Source organism: Scomber scombrus, chromosome 1, assembly GCF_963691925.1.
Source record: "Scomber scombrus chromosome 1, fScoSco1.1, whole genome shotgun sequence".
Taxonomy (NCBI): domain Eukaryota; kingdom Metazoa; phylum Chordata; class Actinopteri; order Scombriformes; family Scombridae; genus Scomber; species Scomber scombrus.
Window position 1 is genome coordinate 8,746,371 of NC_084970.1, and position 25,486 is coordinate 8,771,856.

Here is a 25,486-nt window from a genome sequence, read left to right on the forward strand (position 1 = left end):
CCAATCAAATGTTAAGACACCAGTTATTGTGTTAACAACAGAGTTTTGCTATTTATTTGTTCTGACTTTTTTTTTCTCCTGGTGGACCTTTTTTTAGTAACTATTAAGCTTGATCATTTAGGCTGTGTTACTAAAACATTTTCTTATTTTCAAGTCCAAGCTTTCTGTTTCATCTGCTTAGTCTAAGCAATGACTGTTTGATAGTGTAGCTTCACTGCCTTTGTACGTACGTGTGTGTGTGTGTGTGTGTGTGTGTGTGTGTGTGTGTGTGTGTGTGTGTGTGTGTGTGTGTGTGTGTGTGTGTGTGTGTGTGTGTGTGTGTGTGTGTGTGTGTGTGTGTGTGTGTGTGTGTGTGTGTGTGTGTGTGTGTGTGTGTGTGTGTGTGTGTGTGTGTGTGTGTGTGTGTGTGTGAAAGCAAGTTCAGTATATATACAGTACATGGGTGCAGTTTAGTGCACCTAAACACAGAAACACAGTAATACCATTAAGCAAACTGCAGATGGCGCCAGATCTATTACATCACAGTAAGAATAAGCCTGTATTGCAGCCCATACACATACATTTGACATCTCAGACTTAATGAGTGTTAATAACTTTTTGTTGTTTGTTTATTTTTAACATTTATCAAAGGGTAAATGTTCCGTCAATGACCTCCTTTACATTCATACAGTTTCAGTGGAGTGAGAAGTGTTGAGGGTTGGTCACTCACTGCTTCTCTCTGATCTCCGGGCTTCAAACTCACAACCTTCTGGTGGTTTCATGAACTTCCAAACTCCTGAGACCTGACTTGCTGTGTGGTTGAGTATAAATGAAGTGTTGTATGTGTGTGCGTGTCTATTAGAGACCCCCCCCTACCTCGTCATACCATAATACCTCAGGGCAGTGGGCCGCAGTCACTGTTGAGTTCGATGTCGAAGCTACATTGAGGGACGAGTACTGACAGAAGCTGTGGTCACTTGGCTGAATGCTACTTAAGACTGACTTTGGTTTTTGGTGTTGCATTTTTGGATTTTCGTCATTAGTAACTGCAGGCAAGGTCTCGTCACTCAGGAAGCTGTGAAGTTGGAAGTCTGCAGAAGCTTTTGTCTCTCAGATGATTTTGGAGTTAATTCAGTTTTAAATTGTTTGTTTAAAAAAAACTAACCTGATCTGTGTAAAAACAGGCGCATATGCAAGTGGTTATCGAATACCTCATTTATCAATTTTATGTTGTTGTTTTTGGCTTGTACAATGCTCCGTATATTAATTGAACTGTGGGGTTTGTGCATATTTTTGTACTGTTATTATTATTATTAGTATGGACATGATAATAATGATATTACTTATATTATAGTTTTCTCTTTGATTAAAGCAAACAAAAAAAAATAGGACAAAACACATGAATGCTTGTAAAAACTGGTTTGTGCTGATTGTATTTAAGAGGAGCACTTTTCCAAAGTGGTTTTCACACATTCAGTTTTGTTCATATTAGTAATATAAAGATATGGTTCTCAGGGCTTTAAACTTGTATGTCATGATAAAGTTTTACTTTATATCTTATTCCATGTGTGTTTGTTTTTTCTTCTCCTTTTTAAATGTCATCTGTTTCAGAGAGCAACATACGACACACCCTTTTATGTTTATCACATCCTCACTGCAGCATGAAGATTATCAGCTTGGTGACAATCCCACAAAAGTATTTTTCACATCCTTTAAAAGTTCTCTTGCAGTAAGGTAACGCAAGTTCACTTTTCACATCCACATTTTCTGTGACATCAGTTAAGCAAGTTCCTAAACAAGAAATACCACTTTGTCACTTTGATTCTTCCACATGTGCATCAACTCAGACATTTTTCTGAGTCACTCTGGTTTTGGGGAGTGCCAGTATGTAAATGTGGTCAATTAACCAAGAAGACTTCAAATGAGAGCTTTCCCTCCAGTCACTTCATAGCAATGTTGCTTGAGTAAATGTCACATGTTTGTCACCGTGCGGCTGTGTGCCAACCCATTTCCCAGATGGGGGACAGATGTGGTTTTTCACACATCATTATTATCATATCAATGTGTGAGGACGCTAAACAGTATAAATTCTATGAAACAGGAAGTGATGCATGTAGTGTGTTACTATTGTTTCTCAGTTGTCAGGTTTGAGAAACTGAACTATGAGAGAAAAGTGACAGTAAACTTTTAATTTAAAAACATTTGTATATATACACACATATACATAGAGAGAGAAAAGAATGCATATACATACAGAAACATGGTTTAAAATTATTTTCTTAACTTACAAAAATATATATAGCAATGCACAGTGTACAAATCAAAAGTGGAGGTTAAACAACATACAACAACCAAAACCAAGTGTCTGCCCTGTGCCAGGTATCATTAGCATTACTGGGTGTGGGTGTGACATCCTGTTTACATAATATACAATAAAATTTGAGCAATTGATTTGGATTTTTGCCACATTTATCTCTTCAACCTTACGTTGACCAGTGAGTCAAAGTGTTAAAGAAACTGCAACATTTTTACAAATGACGTTTCTGGGAAGTGGTACAACACGTTCTTATGAATGAAATCTGATAAGTGTCCTCAGGTGTCACTGAAGGTTGCGTGGGTTACAGCTGATGATTACTGACAAAGGTGTGGCATTACAAAGAAGTGACGTTACCAGACGTCTGTGGAATTTGTTTGCATTGTGGGTAATGTAGGCACCAGGTTTTGACACAGAAGGAGAATGTTTGAAATTTAAAAAAGTATTGCTGCTTCTGTTGCACTGATATGACATTCTAGGAGTTCAAATCTGTACAAGTTACAAACATCACACAATCACATAAAATATTCCCAAAATAAAGTGCTTAAGCTCTGAATGAAAGCAACAAGTGCTAACATGTGACTCATATCACCACATATCAACTTTGCATTTTCAACATTTCAAAATCTGATGTTGAGATCTTGAACATTACTAACAGTCTTGACTAAATGGCTCAGAGTGCAACCAACAAAAATGAGGTAGTACAACAACAAAGGAAGTTGCAGCTAAGTGCACACTAATACAAACACTTTGCTTATGATGCATCACATTAAGGGAAGTAGGTGCAACACTTGCAGGGCTTGTTACAAGAATCACATTGCATCTTTCTGTAAGAATCTAGTTTCAGCATATTAAGCAACTCAACAGTAATGCTACCATCTTTGCCAACACATAGTATCATTACATTCCAGCTAAGTATCTGATAAACTGAAAGATTGTCACTGAAAAAACTTTCAAAACACCAGAGGGTTCTTAGATTAACAACAGGTAACGTGGTTCAGACTTTTATCCTCTTTTCCTGCATTCCTAGGAATAATAATACAGGAGACTAACTATTGCTGACCACTCATATTTCACACTCAACTTTGAAGAACTTTCATTAAAAGAAATAAGTCTGAGAAACTTTTTGCATTGAACACATGGAACAAAGTCGTCAAGAAACATAGTTACAAACATTAAATTATACAAGATGTGGAATTATTATTGCTGAAATATCCATTCCGCTGTTTAAGCGCATCTGAAGGCGTAAGGTGCATATACAGTGCAGCGGAAGGTGAAAGGATTTGCACATGCTCAGAGGGAGAGGATTCAACTTTTAAACACATTTTCTGCTTTATATTCATTTGAATATGTGCTTTGAACCTCCACAGCGGCCTCCATGACTAATCATGTATGATAGATTATTGTAATTTGAATTTTCACCATCAATGAAGCAGAGCGTTAGTCAAATTGAAATTTTCATCAAAAATGTTACTGCACTTGGAATGCTTTAGTTTTGTTAGTTAATCTAAGAAAAAATAAAACAACGTGTAACAAAATATTTTGGTTGATGATGATTCAATATTAACATCTGTCTCTTTTCATTGGAATCATATTTACTCAGGACCAGCAGGACACACTCTTGATCAGTGTCACCACCAGACAAACCAGGACCAGTGGGCTTGATGAGCGGATCCCTGACCCGCTTCCCATCTCTAGTCGGTACTGTGCCAGGACTTTTCTGTAGCCCATCTCCTCTGACTCACATTTGTAAGATCCCACCTGCTCAGGACCCATGCTGTCGATCAAAAGAAGGCACTGTTGATCCCTCACGCTGCAGGATACTGGTTTTTCATTATCATGGTGCCAGTTGTACTGGGCATGGTGGGAAGTCACTGGGCACTGGAGGAAATACTTGGACTTAGAGGGGACCTTAATCCTGTCCATAGTGCTATCTGCACTGCTGCCTGATCCTATCACAGAGAAAAGAACACAAGGTCAAAGTTAAAGGTGAAATTAATTTGTTTGTTTTATTTAACCTTTTTAGCCATGCAGGTTCATATTACAGCTGCATAGCATGTAAAGCTTCTTGGCACTGACTCAAGTGCCCGGATCCTCTTCCTGTATGCAACAGATGGTGTAGGTTTATTGATGCAATAAGGCAAATGTGACATCTGAAGTGGACCAATGTATTATAGATGGAGGAGGACATCCTGTATTGTATGTAGGAGGTGTTTCAGGATGTAGGAGGGCCTTTCTTTTGTCAAGCAAGTAAAATAATTGAAAAGTAATGGTGAGATCTAATTAAAATTGATTTGAAAGAGACTAATTTTAATTTAGGAATACAAATAAGTTGCTGTAGAGTATGGCACACCCAAAAGGTCTCAGTGTGAATTCTTTTACTTTAGCTATTTTCGCGATGTGATGCTTTGTGAATTAGGAATAAATAGCTGCTAAATACTCCATTGTCTTCACCCGCTAGCTACTAAATTAGTCTGTGCATTGTGTGGTGCTGGGCAGGTAGCGTGCCATTGGTTTTTAGAGCTGCCTGCTGCAGCTGATAAGGTCACTGAGAGTCAACCACAGCAGTACAGACTGCATGTTGGTAGTTATGAACAGATAGTGGACACATGATCCATTTTATTAATACCTATCATAATAACTTACCTGCAGGACAATATTGTCTGTGAGCGTAGCGCAAACATCATGAGCAAAGGTCACGATGTCACTGACACATAAGCATAATCGTATTGCATCCTCAGCAAGATACGACACTTCTTGGAAATACTGTGGTTTTAAGTGTTTCATTTCATGTGAAGCATGTGGTTAAAATGATGATCAGAGATCAAGTCAGTAATGCAGACCAAATGACAGGCAGTATGTATTTTAGCAAAATGTAATGACTACTTAAAAAAGGTATGATGACGTGACTGTAATAACAGGGGAGAAGACATAAAAAAACAAAAACATAACTGAACCACAAAGTTCAAATAATATGATGATGATATTATTCTGTGAAGCATACACCTCTCTGTCTCTCACATAGCCCACTCAGCTATCAGGCAGTAAAACCAGTTCAGCTGTGTCTACACTCAGTAATGTTCCCAGCATGTTTTACATGTATATTTGACTTTACAATTTTTTATTTGCACTGTATGTTTGCCTATTATCAATGCTGTCCCAACACACACTGTTCTGATGCACGTGGTTCAAAGCCTGCAAGACCTTGAAAGAACTTGATTAAAGGGAAATAAAATATATTCCAGTGTTTATTTGTCCCAAGTTACAAATATACATCTTTTACATACAGTGACCACTTACCTATTCTTGGAAAGTGGTTTGAGAGTTTTGGACTCCACTGTATATAGCTTTAAGCACTCAATGATTTGCTGAAGATAATTTGCATTATATTAGCTTGCAGTAGTTGTTATATCATATTTAGAATACATCTGCCTTTACAAGCAGTAAATACACTAATGCTAGGAACTACAAAAAATTAAATCAGTCGACCGCTTCCTTTACAATAAATAAAGCGGAACCACACCCAGTTTGACGGTCTGCTGCTAATTCAGAATGTCAGATCAAATCACAGATCCTTTTTTTTCAGTTTAGTCTCTTGCTCAGACAGGATTGTGTTTTACAACAGTTGTAAAGTATGTGGAGAAATTGGGGCTGACATGTACTGGAAATTCTGTCACAAATAGTTATCAATGCATGATAGTAACATTTGTGCACAAACTTGCTTTAAATAATATTTCAATACTGTTAACCTTTAATGACCACAACATGTGTCCACTGGTTGATTTAGGTTTTAGGTGTGCTCTTATTTATGACCAGCTGATACCACAGCAACTTCTTGTTTTCCAGTACACTGTAAACAGCATGTCAAACCTCTCTGTTATATATGTGATTACAGGTACAGTTCATGAGGTCTTTAACAGTACAGATGGGGATGTTCATGGTTGTAAACTCTTAAATATCTTCATACCTTTTAAGCTTTGAAACTTTGATGGAGAAGGGCATTCAGCATGGCTCCCATTGTCCACATCCTGCAGTGTGTTCCTGTGAAAGGAACAATGAATCTGGGTTACAAAGATCTAACAGTTACATGACACACATAGTGAATTTTACATGAGTTTCTATTACAGAAAGTTATACTCACCACCCTTATGCACACACACACACACACACACACACAGCACTGCATTTAAAATGCGACACACATACAGTGTTTCTGTTGCATAACTGATAAGGGAAAGTTTAACACAACGTTCAGGAAATCTATTGTGGGCTGGCTTTCCGCTCGCGACCCCTAAACACAGAAACCCACCAGTGTTCTTCACACTTCACACACAGGCTTCACACTTTTAAAACTGTTTGTAGAAGTAAGCTCAAGTCTCTGTAATCAGAAGACAGTATATCATTTTAAATCGTGTATTTGTGTTCTTTTTGGGAACAACAGGAAATCTGAAGAATTTAAATGAAACTGAATGGTTTCAATATATGGAGTCATAGTTTTTACAGCCTTATGAGGTGAGTTAGTAGCACTATATACATGGATTATGTGGAAATTGACTATAACTTTTAGTCAGAACAACAATACACTCCTATTATGATTCATAGTCATTCTTCACATAGTAGTATCCATTACTAATACTACCATCATTTCCTCCAGACAAAATCAATAAATTATGAATCAGACCCACATTTGGACCAAATATATCCTTCAGAGGAAAGTCAGCAACCACATCAGAAAGAGAGAGGGTATTGTCAGATGTACGCCTCTGTGAAATATGCAGAACTAGGTGTTGTCGTTTCATGTAACGTACACCCCCACACAACCACACACACCCCCACACACTAGGAAATCTAGTTCTCCACCTGCTTTTGTGGTTCTTCCTTTACGGTGAAATCAATCTTTATTTTTAGTCAACTTGTGATCACACTGTGTCTCTGTGACAGCTGCAAGTTCTCCTTTCGATATTATGACAACAACTTTTTATAATCAGAATTGATCAGACTGTCTTTCCAAACAGTTAACGGATGCACAGGATGAGATATATTTTATTAGGTACATTTTACTTGATTTTCTCAAGAGATAAAAACACTTTTTAAATTTTAGAGATAAAAGTTGGCGTACTGCGAACAAAAGAAATCCATCCCATTTTTTCTCATAGTAGTAAAGAACATGTCTTGTCGTAATGAGAATTTGTTGAAATAAAATCTTTTCTGTTAGCTGTACTTTACAACAATAACAACCAAACACTTTAGTCACACTAGTCAAGTGACTGTAGTCATGTGACTTCTGTTTATCTGCGAACAGCCACATCAGATGATCATTAAACAAATCTTTATAGTGGAAACTCAAACAATCCTCTCTGACGCTGCTTCTGTTTATTTCTTTTGAATTTTGGCTTCAATATTAAATCCCCTCGGGAAATCCTAGCTCTGTTGTAATCAGTTGTTTTAGGAAATTCCTGTTTTAAATCAAGAGGCTCTATATATCTTTCACTTTTGGTTGATTGCGCATATGACACTCACATTTGGAAATTATCAGCCACGTAGCCATGAAAATGTCAACAGAAACCTCTCAAACTACTTCTGCAGAATATTCATCTTCTGCTTTCTTCATCTGTATGCTCGGTATTTACCATCATCATATTTTCTGCTTAACGATGGCTAAATAAATCAAGTTAAGTTGGACTGAGTAACATATCATGTCAAATACAGCGTCACTGTATCGTGCACGCACACAAGGACGCACAAGCATTCACGTGAGCACTTGGGTGTTGTGATACATTTTACTGCTGCCACTTTCATGCTGTTCAGCTGATCAACAGTTGGTGGTGGTAAAGTGCCAAGCCACTTAACACCAAAAATACCAGTGAAGAAGAACGCTGCAATCCATCACACATAGATGCTAATGCTTAACCGTTAATTGGTCAAATGCTGAGAATATCTTCATCTGGTTACCCATGTTGGTTTATAGGATGATTTCCATACTAGGGTTGGGTACTTAACATTATTCACATCAGTTCAAATCGGTGCTAAATTTAGTACCTTGAGCGCAGCCCTGAAATTAGATACACATACACATAATACACATTTACCAACTGAATTACCTATCTGTAATAACACAGTTGTTAGTTTGTTAATGGGCCATTATCCATTTGGTTTGCCAAATGACTGAGAAAGATATGCAGCCAGCAGTGTAGTAGAGCTAGTTCAATACCTCAAGTCCGAGTACATTATGCCTAACATCCCTACTTGCACAATTTAAAAGATTTTTAAAAATGCCTTTATGAGACATGTTGTTTTATGAGCATTCAACACATCAGTTAGACCTCACAGATACACACATTATGCTGGTCAGAAACAGTGAATGTTATATTTGTCGGTTTACAAGAAAACTCCACAAGACATTTTTGTTGTGTGTTACAATGATGCAACTGAAGAACGTATATTTGGATATTTAGTTTAAAGATTTCCAGCTAGAGATCGGTGGTCTTACTGTGTTGCAAGGACGCAGCGTACGCCATTCCAGCCGCAGTACGGATCTCTGGCTAAGATACATTCCTGGCAGGTGTCTCCATAATGGGTACAGTCTGCCACGTTCAGTTGGACCAGTTCACGTGCGGAGCTCACATACAGTTTCCTCTGTAAAGAATACACAGTACATCCATTATTGACCCTTTTATTAAAACACTAACGTTCTGGATATAGCATCCAAAGAATTTACACCATTTTAAGAGGTGCCACTATTTTCATTTATCTCACAAAAACCACAACTACCATGATGGTGTCTGGGTGGGGAAAAAACATTACTCACAGAGGGATGGTTGAGGGTGATGCTGAGGATGTGGGCACTATGGTTGAAAGGTTGATTTTCAGCGATGACAAAGGCGTGACTTTTATTCTGCGTCACCTTGTGAACTCCTCCATTCTCTGTTAAAAGCCACAGGAGAGGGAAAGGAGGAGGATGACTTAATACCAAAAGCATGTCTAAATACACCAATTACTGATTCCTGATTCATCTAGCAAAGCAACATTTCTGATAAAAAAGATTCTTAAGAAATCCTTCTACTTCAAAACCTGCTTAATGCCTTTATCCAGTTACTGCTACAAAGTGGAAAGAACCAGATTAATATGTGAACATGTAGACCAACCTGGGCATGGATGCAGTATTTATGATTTGAAGCTGACAAAAACAGCTGAAGTGCTGACTTAGGATTGTTTTAGCTACTTGGACTGTGCCAGTTGTTGGGCATTTTATAACAGTGTTCAGTAGGTTCATTTCCACTCACACTTAGAGGCTGTAGGCTACACTTGCTGTAGGTTGTTGTCATATATACAGTACCAGTCAAAAGTTTGGAAAAAACATTCTCATTCACTGGAATGTACTAGTGAGAGTCTGGGGGTCAAAGGAAGGTGATGATGATGAAAGTTCACTCTGTGTGGGGCTAACATATAATTATAGAGCACCCTAACTTTAGCTTATTTGGTTTAAAGTTACACTTCTGTTTTCCACTTAGTTACACTTTTCAAAACCGTTCCAGCTTTTCAAATCTTAAAGTTGAACTGAAATTAAAGTTGCTATATATATACCAAAAGGAAAATATAGAGGAGCTAATGCTAGATAATGTGTAACAGCAGCCAAAGAAGCAGGTGTTGAATAACATGAAAAAAGTAACTTCTAAGCTTTCAAGCTAGGCTAACAAATATCCACTGTCCAAGTGTAATGCCAACTGATGACTGATACTCATACTAAGAATCTTCACAGATGGGAAGGACTTCATAGGAAGAATGACAACGCTCCAGTCAGTATCCCATAACAGAAGTTGGCAGTGTGTTTTGTTATCAATGCTGACTCTATGTTGACAGTTGACTGCGGTCTTATGAAATACCCACCCAGAAGCTCGAGGGTAAGGCAAATATGTCCAAATATTTCATCCTGTTTTGAAAATTTGAAAAACTTATGCACAGTATCATTACACTTTATGACAGTACAAATTTCCTTACAAAATAACATTAAGATAATTCAAATTTCAGTTTGACTTTACTGGACTGGAAATGTGTTTCTCTTCATTTTTAGTAAGAGCAATCATCTAGGACAAAGTGCCACAAAGAGTGCAGCCACACAGCATGTAAGTCATATGAGATAAAATAACACACTATAAACCCACACGATAAATGCAGATGATGTATTTCTGTTTTTGGGAAGAAAAGCCAAAACCAAAGGCGTAGTTTAAAGGCCATAGGTCAGTCAGTTGCTCAGTCATAAGAAAACATTTTTTCAAAAAAAGACTTCCCTTATGTATATTTTTAAGAGGCTAAGTAAAGCTAAATATCATTGACGGGATTCAAATCTGGGAGTTTTGGTGTTTATTCCAAGCCAACTTGTAACACATAGCACTACACTTCAACTTGGCGTTCAGTTTAAAAGTTAAATCATGTTGTAAGATCCACACCATGAAACTTGGTGCGTCAAACCTCAGGCATCAAACTTGTGTTTGAAGTCTGAGGGAGTCACATCACACACCTACTAAAACAAGCCTTGGAGGTGACTTGATCCATGCCCTGAGGCCATTACTTCCTGTCTACTATTCAGTAATGCTTCTCCCTACGATGATTCACAACCCAGAAACAATAAACAAGTGAGAGCCTGTGGGCCAAATCAGAGGAGAGCAAGTGTTTTGCTCTCCTTGGTATATCCTATGCACTGCCCATGTATAAAGCCAGTCTTATTCAGCCTTGTGCTAATCTGCTTTAACCCAGTATAACAAACTAGTTAAGGGATTTCAACCAGTGTGCGTAATCAATCTCAAATATGCACAAATATACAGTACAGTACATTATTATTAGTATCAACTTCCCTGATTCATGTCACTGTTGTACTCACTTAGAGACAGAAACAGGACCGGGTGGTGATTGTTCCTCTTCTGCTGCGGACTGTCAGCAAGGATGTGAGTGTAGCTGTGTCGATTAATCAGAAGTGGGCCAGAGTTTCCCACAGGCCGGACCCACTGCACCATCTCTGAGGCCTTCTTGATCGAGTTCAGGGCTTCTATAGACATCTTTGTGCTATCTTCAACACACTGAAGAAAGAAGACTTTTGGTTGTAAACTAATGAAAGAGGGACATATTCTTTTTTCATTCATTCTTTTCAGAACCATATTAGCTGAAACAGGCTAGCCTTTTTTATACAGGAAATGATTATTTTTGCATTGAAACCTGTTTATCTTTTAATAATGCAGTGTCCTACTGTCAACATGAGTTGGAACATCTGTGGTGGATGGTTAACTGACTATACTGAATAAACATTGTCACTAACAATAACAGACGTTTTAGTGGTGGAGCTCTACTAGTGATTACTTCCTCATTAAAAGTTGTCACATGAAGAAATTGCTCTTTTGCAAACAGGCAGATGTTGAATTTTTAACCTTATAAGCAGTGACTGTAGAGACCTAGTTATGGACTGAACTGAGTGTGCCAATTTGAAATGGCGACAAACTGAACTCAGAATCAGCACCGAACCTGACAGCGTTAGTAATTGTAACGCATTCATCAATTAATGTACGAACTAAAGTGCATTTGAACGGTGATGCAATCACTGAGCTTACAAAAAGCGAACTACGTATTCAGCTATTCATATTGAGTCAGCAAAGTGTTTTTTTCCACCTCCAGTCCTGTGGTTCATGTCGCTTCATTTATTGTTCCCTATTTCTCTCACCATTCGTTTCTTGTAATCTCTATGTAGGCTAGCTAATAAAACATAAAATGCTCAAAATATGTTACAATATACAGATAGGACATTTTACTACCACTAGAGGGAGCCAAAATCGGGAATTGACAGCAATTATGACTTTGAGGCCAAAACTGAGCCTTTTTCCTGAAGAAATATTCTGGTGCTTCAGTGCCATCTTTAAGGTGTGCTGAAACGTCAATTCATGATTGTAACTATATTGAGATCATGGCCGTAGTATTACTGAAACAGCAGTTCAACTTTTATGTCAGAAATCTTTTGTGACAAGATTAGTTGTAACATTTTTCACTTCAAGGTATCTGAAGGACACATACCGTTCTAGACCTGCTGTTTTGCATGTCAGGGCCTTTGAAAGGGGAGTTGGTGAAGACTTCGTCAATTTCTTGTATCGTGTAGACACAAACAGCACTCATACCCCTGCAGAAAGACACAGAGGTCAGCAAGTCTGTACTGAACCGTCTGCAGTAACAACACAAATAAAGTTCTTGGAGGTCAGCAAAGATTAGCCATGCTGCTACAAAAAAAAAGAAAAAACCTGTGAAAATGGCTGAACAGACATGGCTAAGTTTAGAGAGAGGAACAGAAGTTAAACTGTGAAAAAGGCTGAACAGACATGGCTAAGTTTAGAGACAGGAACCAAAGTCTTTGCCTAAAAAAAACTAAGACAAAGCCAAGAGAAAGCATCATCTGTTCAGACAAATAAAAACAGAAGCAAACATCTCATCATCATAATCTTCAAAGCACATAGAAGATCATCTGCAATGGTTTGCCCATTTTTTCATTCACATGTTCCTCTTGTACTTCTGTGTATGCAACTACTTGTATTTAGTCTTAATTCCCATGATACGTTAGTTTGTGGTCACATATTTAGGTTTAGTTTTACAGCTGGACATAACATGTGACGCTGTTTCACGTGAAGACATAACAGCTAAGTCATTCTGGACCTGATATCACATTATTGTGGTTGACTCACACGAAACTGAAAAGTCTAAAAACTTTTGCCATTGGTTTATATTTTTGGAAAAAGCACAAGCAATTTGACTCAAACTGATTTTACTTGACTAAGACATTACAATATATTATACAATACAATATTTCCACCTTTGCTGGAACACATGGATGACCTACCATTCATTGCTGAAGAGTGCATAAACCCTGGTATCCTGCCACCGGTCTGCATGTATAGTAGCCACATCTATCAGCTCAGAGAAGTACTGTCTGTTTTCAGGGTCTCCACAATAGAACCTGGCATTCATCTGGGACGTCCAGCTGAACTGTAGATTGTTCTTGGGCCCACCATTATCTGCCTAGATACAACATACAGCCAGAGGAGAGTCACTGGAAAAGCCAACTACTCCCTCAAAATGTGCAATACATTTTCATGCAATAATCAAGCAGCTACTAAAAGCAAATTATACAGTTTTTTATTCATATGATCTTGTTAACATGTTGCATGACAGGTATTTAATCTGAAAGTGTGATTTTGCAGGCCATACCATGCAAACCTGGGTCACATAGGGCAGCCACATCTCACTGTCCAAGCTGGTGTCCGTGTTTTTCTCCTTATAGAAGGCATAAATTCTGTTCTGTAACTCATCGTCTTTCCGTTCACTGCGTACCAAACCCACATAGTACTGCTCTAGAGACAGAAAAACAAAGTTATTAGTTGTCTCTACAGCCTTGGGACATAAAGAACATTTAAGGTGACATCATTTAACTAAATAAACTTCTCAGGTCTTAAGAGAAAACCAATCCATCTCCATATTAAATACCTTTATCATGGGTTTCTGGTCCAACTTTATTTTTCCCAAACTTGTGGATGCCAACACTGACTTGAGATCCAGAGTGTGTAATGAAGAGAGCCTCATCTCCTGCAGATTTTGGAAGGACTGAACAAACAATTGCAATTTTAAAAAGGAGTCATAGATGCATCACAGTACTTTTGGTTTGCAGCAAGTATCACTTCACCTTTCATATCACAGACACCAGTTTTCCTGTCAGTGGTAGTTAAAAACGGCTTATGGATAACTAAATCTTGTGGGAGATGCATAATGCAGCTGTAGTGGATTTGATCAATTTAATTCAATTGGACAAACTGGAGTCAAGAGTCAAGCACGCAGCTGACTAATAGTGGTAGGTAAAAGCAGGAAGCACCAATGTACTCTTATTATTTGCAATTATAGCAGAGTGGAGGAAGTCATTTACATTATGAAGTATGACAGAAAGATAAGACATGGCACAGTAGACACTGTAGGATGTGTTGAACTGAGTAAAATGTGAAGCTGGTTAGCAGTGCTCAATAGATCATGTAAAACTGGTGAATCAGAAAGCAAGAAAAATTAATCAGGAAATTTAAAAAATAATCATGTGAGTACAAAAAAAAACCTCACCAAGAACAGATGGTTCACCTTCCTTTATGATGAAATCCTGTATGCTTTCTTTAATATTCTTCATATTATCAGAGGGAATGCACTGGGCTGACTCCTGTGATAGCATCTATAATGAAACACAAAAAGTCAAAAAAAAGTCCTGCACTTCCATGTCCACTTTTATTTGGTGTTTTTAACAAGTGTTTCCTTTTAAACACTGAGAATTCTCAATTCTCAGTAAGATATCAAGAACATCCCCACAGTGTCCTACCATGTTACAGCACAACGTTTGCCTTCCATTGGTTCCACACACAAACACTTCGTTGGTCTTGCCTGTCTCTTCCACCACAGAGATTTTATAGTTGCAATCCTAAAAGACAAGAACAAGAATTAAAGAAGTATTAAACTATCAGTAATGATCTGATCTAATCAACACTCCAACTGCTCTGATCTGTGCTCACTGTTCCTGGTGCTGGACTGCATCCTACCCACGACACCTTCTTTTCCACAGGAGCCTGTGAAGAGAAATAACACAGAGCTGTCACTTTTCTGTCATTTCATTAACTGACACAAGATATTTGTTTGAGATGACCTTTGTAATTAAACCTTTTCAGAAATACTTTTTACCTTGTTAGGGTCTTGAACGTTGAATGACTTCAGGTGTGTTCGTCCAACAGCTGTGACAGTGTCTCCTTCCACGAGAATACTTACAGGTGTATCGTGTCCAAATAATGGTAACCCTTTCATTGTTGATTCTACAGTAAAACAACATTGAAATCATGTTTTGTTAACATTTGTATCTTCCTGTAAATGTGTTCACTGTGTAAGTATACTGAGACTTACTGACAACCACAGTCAAATTTCAGAGTTTACATAAAGCACTAAAAAACAATGATGTCTGTCCCAGAGATAACAGTACAGCAGAAAGGCTGATCTACAACTGCTGCTGTACTCTCATACAGGCAGGTGAGCTTCACCCCTACTAGGTCTATACTGTTGACTTACTTTGGTCTACTTATTTTAATGCGAAGACATCTATGTTTAACATGCTCGTTGAATGTTGACATTCAGATTTTTAAAGTACTTTCTAAATAAAAAACAGAGTTCATATTTATCTGACTTCTTGTATCAATTGACGAAAAATTAGCCTCGCAGTAAGAAAGAAAAATGAGGATGTGATGCATCTAGAATTGTTTTATAATTGATTCGTAACCCTCTGAATCGGATTTTAATCGAATTGTGAGATGCCCGAGAAATTCCCACCCCTAATGGGAATGTTATTAGTTTTAGAGTCATAAAACAAAGCTGGGTGAATTAATGATACTTCAAACTTTCTTTTTTGATAAAGCTTATAGTAAGGGCCAGAAAGGCTTGTCTTGGACCAGCCCCTAGTTATGCTGCTATAAACCCATGATGCACTGAGCTCCTCTCTCTATCTATTTACATTCATTTACTATTAATGCACTAACTGAAACCTCTTCCCTGGAGTTCTTTGTGCTCTCTCGCCTCACAGCTGGATGCAAAAACCCGGGGCCATCAACATCCTGATCCCATGACGTCTGAGTCCTGATAGGCAGGGCCTTGCGGACAGTTGCTGTCACCACATATATTACGCTCCTATTGTTTTCAATGTTGTTTGTTACTGTGCCTCTCTCTCCTCTATCCCTCTTCGCCCTCTCCTCTTTCTCTCTCTCTCTCTCAACCCCAACTGGTCAAGGCAGATAGTCGCCCAACTACAATCCGCTTCTGCTTGAGGTTTCTTCCCATTAAAAAAAGAGGAGGATTTTGCCTTGCCGCTGTCATAGGGGAATGTTGGGTCTCTTTAAATTAGATTAAAGAGTACAGTCTAGACCTGCTCTTTGTGAAAAGTGCCTTGAGATGAGATGACTCTTTACACCTTTATCTTGTTTAAAATGAGCTGTCTTGTGTCATAGCTACAAAAGCTTTTAATCTGACAACTGCATGAAGAATGCGCCTTGTTTGTGTCGTGTCATGCCTGATGATAAGAAGAATACCTTCCAAACTCTTTGGCACCTTGGCAAAGCTGATTGTAGTGAGAGAGGAAAAATGTGGCATTGTTTTTCACATGATAGAATCATCGACTAATGGACTTTTTTTTTTTGTTGCTGATACCCAAAGCCTCAGAGAAATACTGGTTCACATTTTGTATCAACAGACAGGCCCACACACAACATCGAAAATGAAAACATGCTCAGAAGCACATAGGTTTGGACAGTAATACACGTTTAAATACAAGACGTGATTCAAGTTGCATAATCAGCAAAAATAAACACGTAAACATGAAGGTTGACGTGGGACATCATGCATCATGGACGCATGCACATCATGCTAGCAAAAACCACATTGCAAACTTCTTCAAAATGTGTGACTGACATGCTTATAGTTTGGACAAGTGTGATGAATTGGTTAGACCTTATTCACAGCAGAGCCCAGTTCTGCTTTTTATTTAGCATTTACTTAACCAGGTTTGTCCTGGCCAAGACAGTAGCAAACACAGTTACAATACAAAAACTAATAAAAATTGGACAACAAATAATTAGTCAAATAAAGACCACTTATATAAAACACTTGCATACATAGAGCCTGGACTACAGAGCCTTCACAAGATCCTTAAAAACAATCAAGGGTATCAGGTTTTGAAGACGAAGTTCAACTTGAAGATTGTTCCAACCAACTGGTGCCGAAAACCTAAATGCTTTCTTTCCTAATTCTGTTCTTACTTTGGGAAAAAACAGTTTCAAAATGTCCACTGAGCGGAGATTTTGACCTCCATGTTTCCAAATTAAAAGTGAAGATACGTAGGAAGGAATTTGACCCAGAATGTCTTTATAGATTAACATATACCAATGACTGAGGCGACGAGCATGCAACGATTACCAGTTTACTTTAGTGTAGAGAAAACAGTGATGAGTGAGAGAACCACAGTTTGTTATAAATCTCACTGCCCCATGATACACACTATCCAACATGCAAAGACAATTAGCAGATGCATTCATATACAGCAGATCTCCATAGTCAATAACACGTAAAAAGGTTCTGTTTTACATAAAAAGAGAAGCAAGACTTGTTTCTAAAATAAAATCCTAATAAGAGCTTCAGCTTTTTAACAACACACTGAAAGTGCTCCTTAAAAGACAAGTGGTCATCAATTAAAAATCCTAGATATTTAAAAGTAGATACCAACTCTATTTGTTGACCATTTCTTGTTAAAACTTTCTCAGACAGTGCTGATCTGGCTGTTATTGAAGTGGTGAAGAACATAAGTTTGGTTTTCTCTGCATTTAAAACAAGTTGCAGATGACAAAGCTGTTCCTGTATTCTGTCAAAACTATCCTGAAGATATTCAAAAGCCTTTGCAGGAGTAGGTGCAGAGCAGTAGATAACAGTGTCATCAGCATAGATATGAAAAGTTGAGTTTAGAATGTCGTGTCCAAGGTTATTTATATATATATATAGTAAACAATAATGGACCGAGAATTGAACCTTGTGGGACCCCCTTTTGTACTTGTGATAAATCTGTGGCAGAACCCTCTAACTGAACAGCTTGGGTTCTGCCTGTGAGATAATTGTCAAACCACCCAACTGCTTGTTTAGAAAAACCAATAGCCGTAAGATGATCAATTAAAGTCAAGTGATCAACTGTATCAAATGCTTTAGAAAAATCTATAAACATAGAAAGACGGAACTGCTTGTCATCAAGAGCTTCTGTTATATCATTTATGACCTTCAAAGCAGCAGTAGTAGTACTATGATTTTTGCGGAAACCTGACTGAAATGGTGACAGAATAGAGTTGGTCGCTATACATTGTTTTACTTGTTCACTGACAAGAGATTCCAGCACTTTTGCCAAAACAGAGAGTTTAGAGATAGGTCTATAGTTATTTAAAACAGTTGGGTCACCCCCTTTCAGGAGGGGGATAACAAAGGCAGATTTCAAATCCTTGGGACTTTCATTTGTTGACAAAGTTAGATTAAAAATGTGACACAGTGGTCCAGCTATAATTACAGATGCCAATTTTAAAAAGTGAGGCTCCAAGTAATCTGGTCCAGCTGGTTTTCTAGTATTTAGCTCTTTTAGAGCCCTTTTAAACCTCCATTGTGGTAAAGGGATTGAAGTTAAAAACCTGAGTATTATCAATGGTCCTATCAGTAATGGGTGAGATTCTAATCGCGTTTTCACACTTAAACAAGAAACCAGAGGAAATAAAATGATTATTAAAATAATTTAACATTGCTGTCCTGTCAGTTACCCTGAGACCATCAACAAGTACTGGTAGGAAGATTAATTGAGTTACAGCTAGCAGACAATAATTTGATGGTCTTCCAGAATTTCTTTGGGTTTTTGAGGCTTTCCATAGTCATGGATAAGTAAAATTCTGCTTTTGCCTTTAGAAGGAGAAAGGTACATTTATTTCTCAGTTGTCTAAAATTAAGCCAATCAACCTCTACTCTAGACTTGCCCCAAGCAGTATTACGTTCATGTAGTACATCTACACATAGTACATCTGTAGTACAGGTCGGTTGCAAACCAAGGATTATCGCGCCCTTTAATTCTAAATTTGTGGAAAGGGGCATGTTTATTTACAAGACAAATTAAGTTTTTTTATGAAAATAATTCCAAGCCAGTTCAACTTCATCAGAAAGGGCAATTCTATCCCAATTAAAATGATACAAATCATGCAAAAATCATTAAACAACTTCATATTACATTTTTCTGTGTGTCTCGCACTACTGCTATCACACAGTGGTCACTCACATCATTAGGAAAAACACATGGCTTCTTCCCATTAAAGGGGTTTTTCCTTGCCACTGTCACCTGGTGCTCGCTTATGTGGGAATGTTGGGTCTCTCTAAATTAAATTAAGGAGTATGGTCTGGACCTGCTCTATGTGTAAAGTGCCTTTAGATGACTTTTGTTGTGATTTGGCGCTGTATAAATAAAAATTGATTGATTGATTGATTGATTGACATGTCATGTACTGTCGTAGGGTATCGATATATATCGGTCGGCCAGTGTTGGCCTATCCCCAATTTATCGGTATCAGCGTATCTGTTGTTCGATATGTGCCGATATTTTTTTGAAGTTATATAGGCAGCATTTTATATTTATAGATACAATAGTTTTTTTTAATTCCCTGATATTAGCTCCAAAATTCAAGTATGATCAGGTCTTAATCAGGTACCTTAAAATGTAGTAGCTAAATGGTATTCAGGCATAATTCATTTATTATTATTTACACTTGTGGTTTTTCTACTGTCACATTGTGTTAAAAATAAAAATAGAATAAAACAAAAGCCTGTATTGATTTAATTCAGGTTAATTAATTTTTTAAATTTAATAATATTTGTTTTCATACATGTGTTAGTTTTAATATTTCCATAATATTTTATAGTGACTTTGATAAGCTACTGGTTAATGAGTTTATGGTAACAGTAACTATTTAAATGAATGGCTTTACGAGGCTTAACAGGCTCTAGTCTTATATTCTTCTATAACAGTTATGAGAACATGTAATCAGCAAATAGCATCAGTGATGTTAAAACTGTACAATGTTAACAAACATTACAATTAAAAGAGAAACGTTAAGGACTAGCTTACTACAACTACTTGGAGGGCTTGAAGCTGCTGCTTCAACACACAGCTGTTAGTGCCAGAAAAGCACTTCTGATAATTAAACTGCGGCAATTTTCTGATGGTGTATATCAAGATTTTTGTCCCTATAGCTTTAACATGAAACGTAACAAATGTGTAAAACAGTTTATGCTCTTGTCCTCTCTCTTGTGGAAACGACATTTATCGCGATGTTAACAGGTTTTATTTATGTTAGGAATAAAACGAAACTTACCTTTTTCTGTGAATATCATCCTTGGTGAACGCGTTAAGTTCGCCTCTGTCAAACCGTTGAGGCTTGATAATAACAAACATGCTGGTAGAAATAAGAGGATCATCTTCTGTCTGTCTCTGAACTGACTGAGAGACTTCTGTTCTGTAGAAGCGTTTAAAGGCGGGGGGGGGGGGGGGGTGTCTAACTAATGTGAACCAAAAACACGGACATGTCATCCTGCTAAACTTTATTTTAGGTAAATGGGATTTAGGTAAAGGGATTCTCATAAACAGTTTGGATCGGGGGTATCAAACTCATTTCATTCAAGGGCCACAAAAAACCCAATTTGATCTCATTTGGACAGGTGTCGTGCCAAAAAGTGATCGTCTGCCAGAATCTGATTTCTGGCCGCGGGAGCGCGCACAGCAGCCCGTTGAGCGGTAGCGCTAAAACGTCTGATTTTCTTTGGATTAAACGGTAATAATACACACAACTGTACGTCCGCAATTATAGCAAAGGTATGTGTCTTAGAAAGTTTAACGCTTGTTGCGTAATTATCACAACTGTGGCCAAAAGAAGTGTAGTTTGTAGCGAAATAAAGCATGGCAATTACATGATAAACATGTCTGTACAGTATGTGCTTGGTATATCTGATGCCCTTGTTTAGCCCTGTCTTTGGAAATTAGACTATAATGAATGTGATTTATGGGTGTGTTTTCGATAAAGAAATGATCACTTTTGCAATGATCCTCGTGACTCTGCATTGTTTTTTATCTGATCTGGGCCCTACGTAGTATTTGCTTCCCATGTTTGGATGTGTTTTGTATATCTAATATTATTGTTTATGCCTACTATTTGGAGACAAGACTATAAAAGACATGACTTATGGGAGGGTTACTCACGCCTATAAAATAACGAACAGTTTTCACCTGCCAAAAATTGATTGAAGGCCAAATACAGTTACTGTTAGGTTATTTCTGCCTAAATATGACTTGATCTCATTCATAAGCTTCACAATATAAACTCTAGAGCTCACAGGACAGTTTGGAACTCTTTTAAAGGACCATTACAACACAAAATGGGCTTTTTCACCTGCCAAAAATTGATTACGGTCATTAATTTGATACTGAAAAGGGTTTTCTTGCTCAAAATTACTTCCTATTACTCAACAGAGCAATATTTAGCTCATTATAGATTAACCTGTACTCTGTACCCTCTGGAAATGGTGTAAAGGGCCAATGCATGGCATAAATAGCATTTACTTGCCAAAAATTGATTCTAGCTCCCAATCTGATACTGAAATGTTTTTTCTGCCACGATATGTCTTCATGTAACTCTTCAGAGTTATATTTACCTGATTATACCTTAACCAGTACTCTGTACCCTCTGGAAATGTTATAAAGGGCCAATGCATGGCATAAATAGCATTTTTTTACTTGCCAAAAATTGATTCCTGCCCTTAATTTGATACTGAAAGAGTTTTTCTGCCTCAAAATGACGTCATATTACTGTGGTAAGTGAGTAAGTCATTTTGAGGCAGAAAAACCCTTTCAGTATCAAATTAAGTGAAAATCTGCGTTTTATGTGTTGCACTGGCACTTTACTCAGTTTTCAAGAGGTAAAGGGTACTGTTTATGGTATTATCTTCTAAATATAACTCTGTTGAGTGATATGACGTCATTTTGATGCAGAAAAGTATCAAATTAAGGGCGATCATATGTGTACATAACACAAACAAGGTACGTTCTTCGTATATTCAGTTGTCAGATTCAAAGCCTTGGTAGCTATGAAATATGACGGCTAATTTCAAACAAGATAGACAAATATAGACAATTGTCTATATAATTATCTCCAATTGTCATTCAAACTGAGCTTTTCTGTGCTAGAGAAGACATAGCACAGACAGTGAGTCTCAAGAAGGGCAACTTTCTTGAAATTATTAATTCACTTTGCAGTGAGGGTCCATTATATCTGTTGTGGTTTTTTTTTTAAATGTTATGTGGTTGTAAATTGAATATATCTGGTTTTCACTTTTGGTTGGGTAAAACAAGCAATTTGAATATATCATTGTGGACTGGGGGGATTGCGATGGGCATTTTATCTAAGATTAGGACTTTATTGAAATCAGTGTCCCCCTCAAGAGGAAATGTAAAAACTTATTTTCACCTGGCGCCGTCATTAGGTCAAATTTTGTGTCAATCAATCAATCTTTATTTATATAGTGCCAAATCACAACAAAATCATCTTATAGCATTTTTCACATAGAGCAAGTCTAGCCTGTGCTCTATAATTAAATTTAAAGAGACCCAACATTCCCCCATGAGCAGCACTTGGTGACAGCGGCAAGGCAAAACTCCCCTTTAACAGGAAGAAACCTCAAGCAGAACCAGGCTCTAGGTTGGAGGTCATCTGCCTTGACCAGTTGGGTTAGAGATGGATAAGGCAGAGAGAGGAAAGAGAAAGAGGAGAGAGAGGCACAGTAACAAACAACATTGAAAACAATAGGAGCGTGATTTATGTGGTGACAGCAACTGTCCGCAAGGCCCTGCCTATCAGGACTCAGACATCATGGGATCAGGATGTTGATCTGCATACAGCTGTGAGGCATCAGCTCAGTGCATCATGGGAGTCCCCCGGCAGTCTAGGTCTATAGCAGCATAACTAGGGGCTGGTCCAAACAAGCCTGAGCAGTCCTAACTAAACATAGCACAAACAGTAAGGACATTTGTGTTTTGGTAGAGTATTTCTTTGTTGTAACAATGCTTCTTGGCAATAAATCTTATACCATTGGAAAGCCTGTTTATTTCCCTTTTAAATGGTGCCACATTTGTAAGGAACATGCATTTGTGGGATGAGCAGCAGAGCTGAGTATGTGGGTTGCACCCATGAAAAATTTGGCAAATCTTCTCTGCCTTCTTTGGTGGAGGCAGTGTGATGATCACTGATCACTTTGGAGATTGTGGTGTATAAATTATACTCATAATGATAAGTACATTTAATAATGGCTATACTAGAGATTAAGATGAAGGGTTAAGGATGAAATGTGTTTACTCCACACCTGTTGATTTAAAGTGCACTTACTGATTAAGTATGCTGTATTGTAACCCGCAGATGTGAAATGTAAACAAAAAAAGATGTGTGAAACATGTAACCAAATATACTCCTTTTTACATTACTCTTTTAAAAAAATTGCAGTAAGAGAAAAGGCAAAACATAATGGTATATTTTGAGGTTGTCTTAAAGAGTCAACATCTGAAAGATTGAAACATAATGCTGTATTTTGAAGAAGGGACTTTGTCTTTAAAGGAGAAAAACTGAAGCAGTGGTGTTTGCAGAAAGTTTGTTTGTGAGGAGGGTGCAGGCACGCTGGGAGGTCCTGACTGAATGCCAAGAACTTTCCAAGTTTCAAGACCAGTGGCTGAGATAAGAGCCAGATGCAGAACCAATTACAGAACACAGGACTAACAGGAGCCTGTATTGGGGGGGTTAGAGAGAACAAGTGTGTCTTGTATGAAAAAATAAAAACCTAGGATATTTGGGAATATGACCCAAATATGAACCGAATCAAATGAGACCTCAGCTGTTTTTTTGGGTATAAAAAGGGAACACTGACATTCTATGTTAAATCATTTCTCATAGACTTTGTCCGTGTGATGGTCTCGGGTTTTGCTGACTGCAATGAAACTCTACTGTGCTCAACTTTGAAGACTCCTGGTGATTTTTGAGAATCTGGAAAACATTTTGAACAACTGATAAGAGTCCAATTGACCAATTTGACACCACAAGATGTTCTTGATAGCTTATTGAGAATCATATCTTTTTACAGTGGAGCTTCCCTCCTTCATGACTAAAAAAATCACTGTAGTCTTTTCAGCTCCGATACAGTAAGTTACTATCTGATTAAAAACATAGTGAAAGACTCCCAGAACCAGAGACACAGTAATAATACAGTTTTCTTCTGACTTGCAGTGACTGACACAGGACAGTTTGTCCAACTGAATTAAAGTAGAACAATGCATGCAGCATGTTTACTTGCCAAAAGACACAAGCTCATAGATTAAAGCAGTGAGAAGAATGTATATTTGTATATGAAGGTCACAGTAAATATTTGTCCCAAACACACTTGTGCCCTGCTGTCTTATTCAAAGGCAATTGACCTCACAGCACACTGCTGAAACGTCAAGACAGTTGTTTGAAATGTAAGTGTGGGTTTAAACTAATTAACTGGCTTGGAAAAAGGGTGTTCCTCTATCCAAACGTAGCCATGTCTGTTCAGCCTTTTTTACTGTTTTTTTAGCAGCTTGGCTGAAATTTTTGCTGACCTCTGTGTCTCTCTGCAGGGGTATGAGTGCCATGTGTGTCTACACGATACAAGAAATTGACAACGTCTTCAACAACTCCCCTTTCAAAGGCTCTGACAAACAAAACAGCAGGCTTAGAACAGTATGTATTATTGGTATATATTCAACTATTCTTGTCACAAAACAATTTCTTATGATTAATAATCAAAAATTAAATTAAAATACTAGTAATTACACTGCATCTAGATAATCCATGTTAAGAATAAGTCAAAATTTTGCTTTATTTAAGAAATTATTACCAAAACAGTAATACTTGAGCCAAGTAGCTATTTATTAAGAGTACTATGAAGCCAATATTATACTGAGTACATGTTTTGTTACCGGTTTTGCTGGTATCTTCACCATTGTGACAGTTGTTGTGTTGTAACTGATTCGGCCCACAGGCCCTCACTTGTCAGTTGTCTCTGGGTTGTGAAAGACCGGAAGTAATGTCCCCCTAAGATGTGGAGCCAGTCACGTCCTAGGCTTTTTTTAGTAGGTGTGTGATGTGACTCCCTCAGGCGTCAAACGTTTTATGGTGTGGATCTCACGTCATAACTTTTAAACTGAATGAAAAATTGAAATGCAGAGGTATGTGGTACAAGTTGGCTCAACACCAGAATTCCTTCTTTTCCTGGAAAAAAAATTCCTTTGATGATATTTAGCTTTACTTTACTTTTAAAAAATGTTTTCTTATGACTCAACAACAACTGACTGACCTACAGATGGCCTAGAACTACGCCTTCAGATTTGGTTTGACGCTAGTTGTTTTTTTTTCCAAAAACAGAAACACATTCAGTTATCATGTGGATTTATAGTTTATTTCATCTCGTACTCTCTGTGACACTTTGTCCTAGATGATTGCTCTTACTAAAAGATGGAGGGAAAAACACATT

General features: G+C 37.7%; 1 protein-coding gene and 1 long non-coding RNA gene across 2 annotated transcripts; one reads left to right on the forward strand and one right to left on the reverse strand.

Annotated features, from left to right (window-relative positions):
• LOC133978581 (uncharacterized) lies at positions 1 to 1,539 on the forward strand. The gene is made up of 2 exons (XR_009925020.1): positions 1 to 294; positions 425 to 1,539. It is a non-coding gene; the product is annotated as an uncharacterized LOC133978581 (long non-coding RNA).
• A 620-nt stretch (positions 1,540 to 2,159) lies between these two features.
• LOC133981772 (semaphorin-7A-like) lies at positions 2,160 to 20,370 on the reverse strand. The gene is made up of 14 exons (XM_062420627.1): positions 20,272 to 20,370; positions 15,032 to 15,159; positions 14,866 to 14,919; positions 14,676 to 14,774; positions 14,426 to 14,531; positions 13,808 to 13,924; positions 13,532 to 13,674; positions 13,164 to 13,342; positions 12,350 to 12,452; positions 11,172 to 11,367; positions 9,102 to 9,217; positions 8,784 to 8,929; positions 6,261 to 6,334; positions 2,160 to 4,245 (listed from the first exon to the last, which is right to left on the reverse strand). Exons 1-14 carry the CDS (start codon positions 20,288 to 20,290, stop codon positions 3,893 to 3,895), a joined length of 1,833 nt encoding a protein of 610 aa, XP_062276611.1. The 5' UTR covers positions 20,291 to 20,370; the 3' UTR covers positions 2,160 to 3,892.
• Positions 20,371 to 25,486: the final 5,116 nt, after the last annotated feature.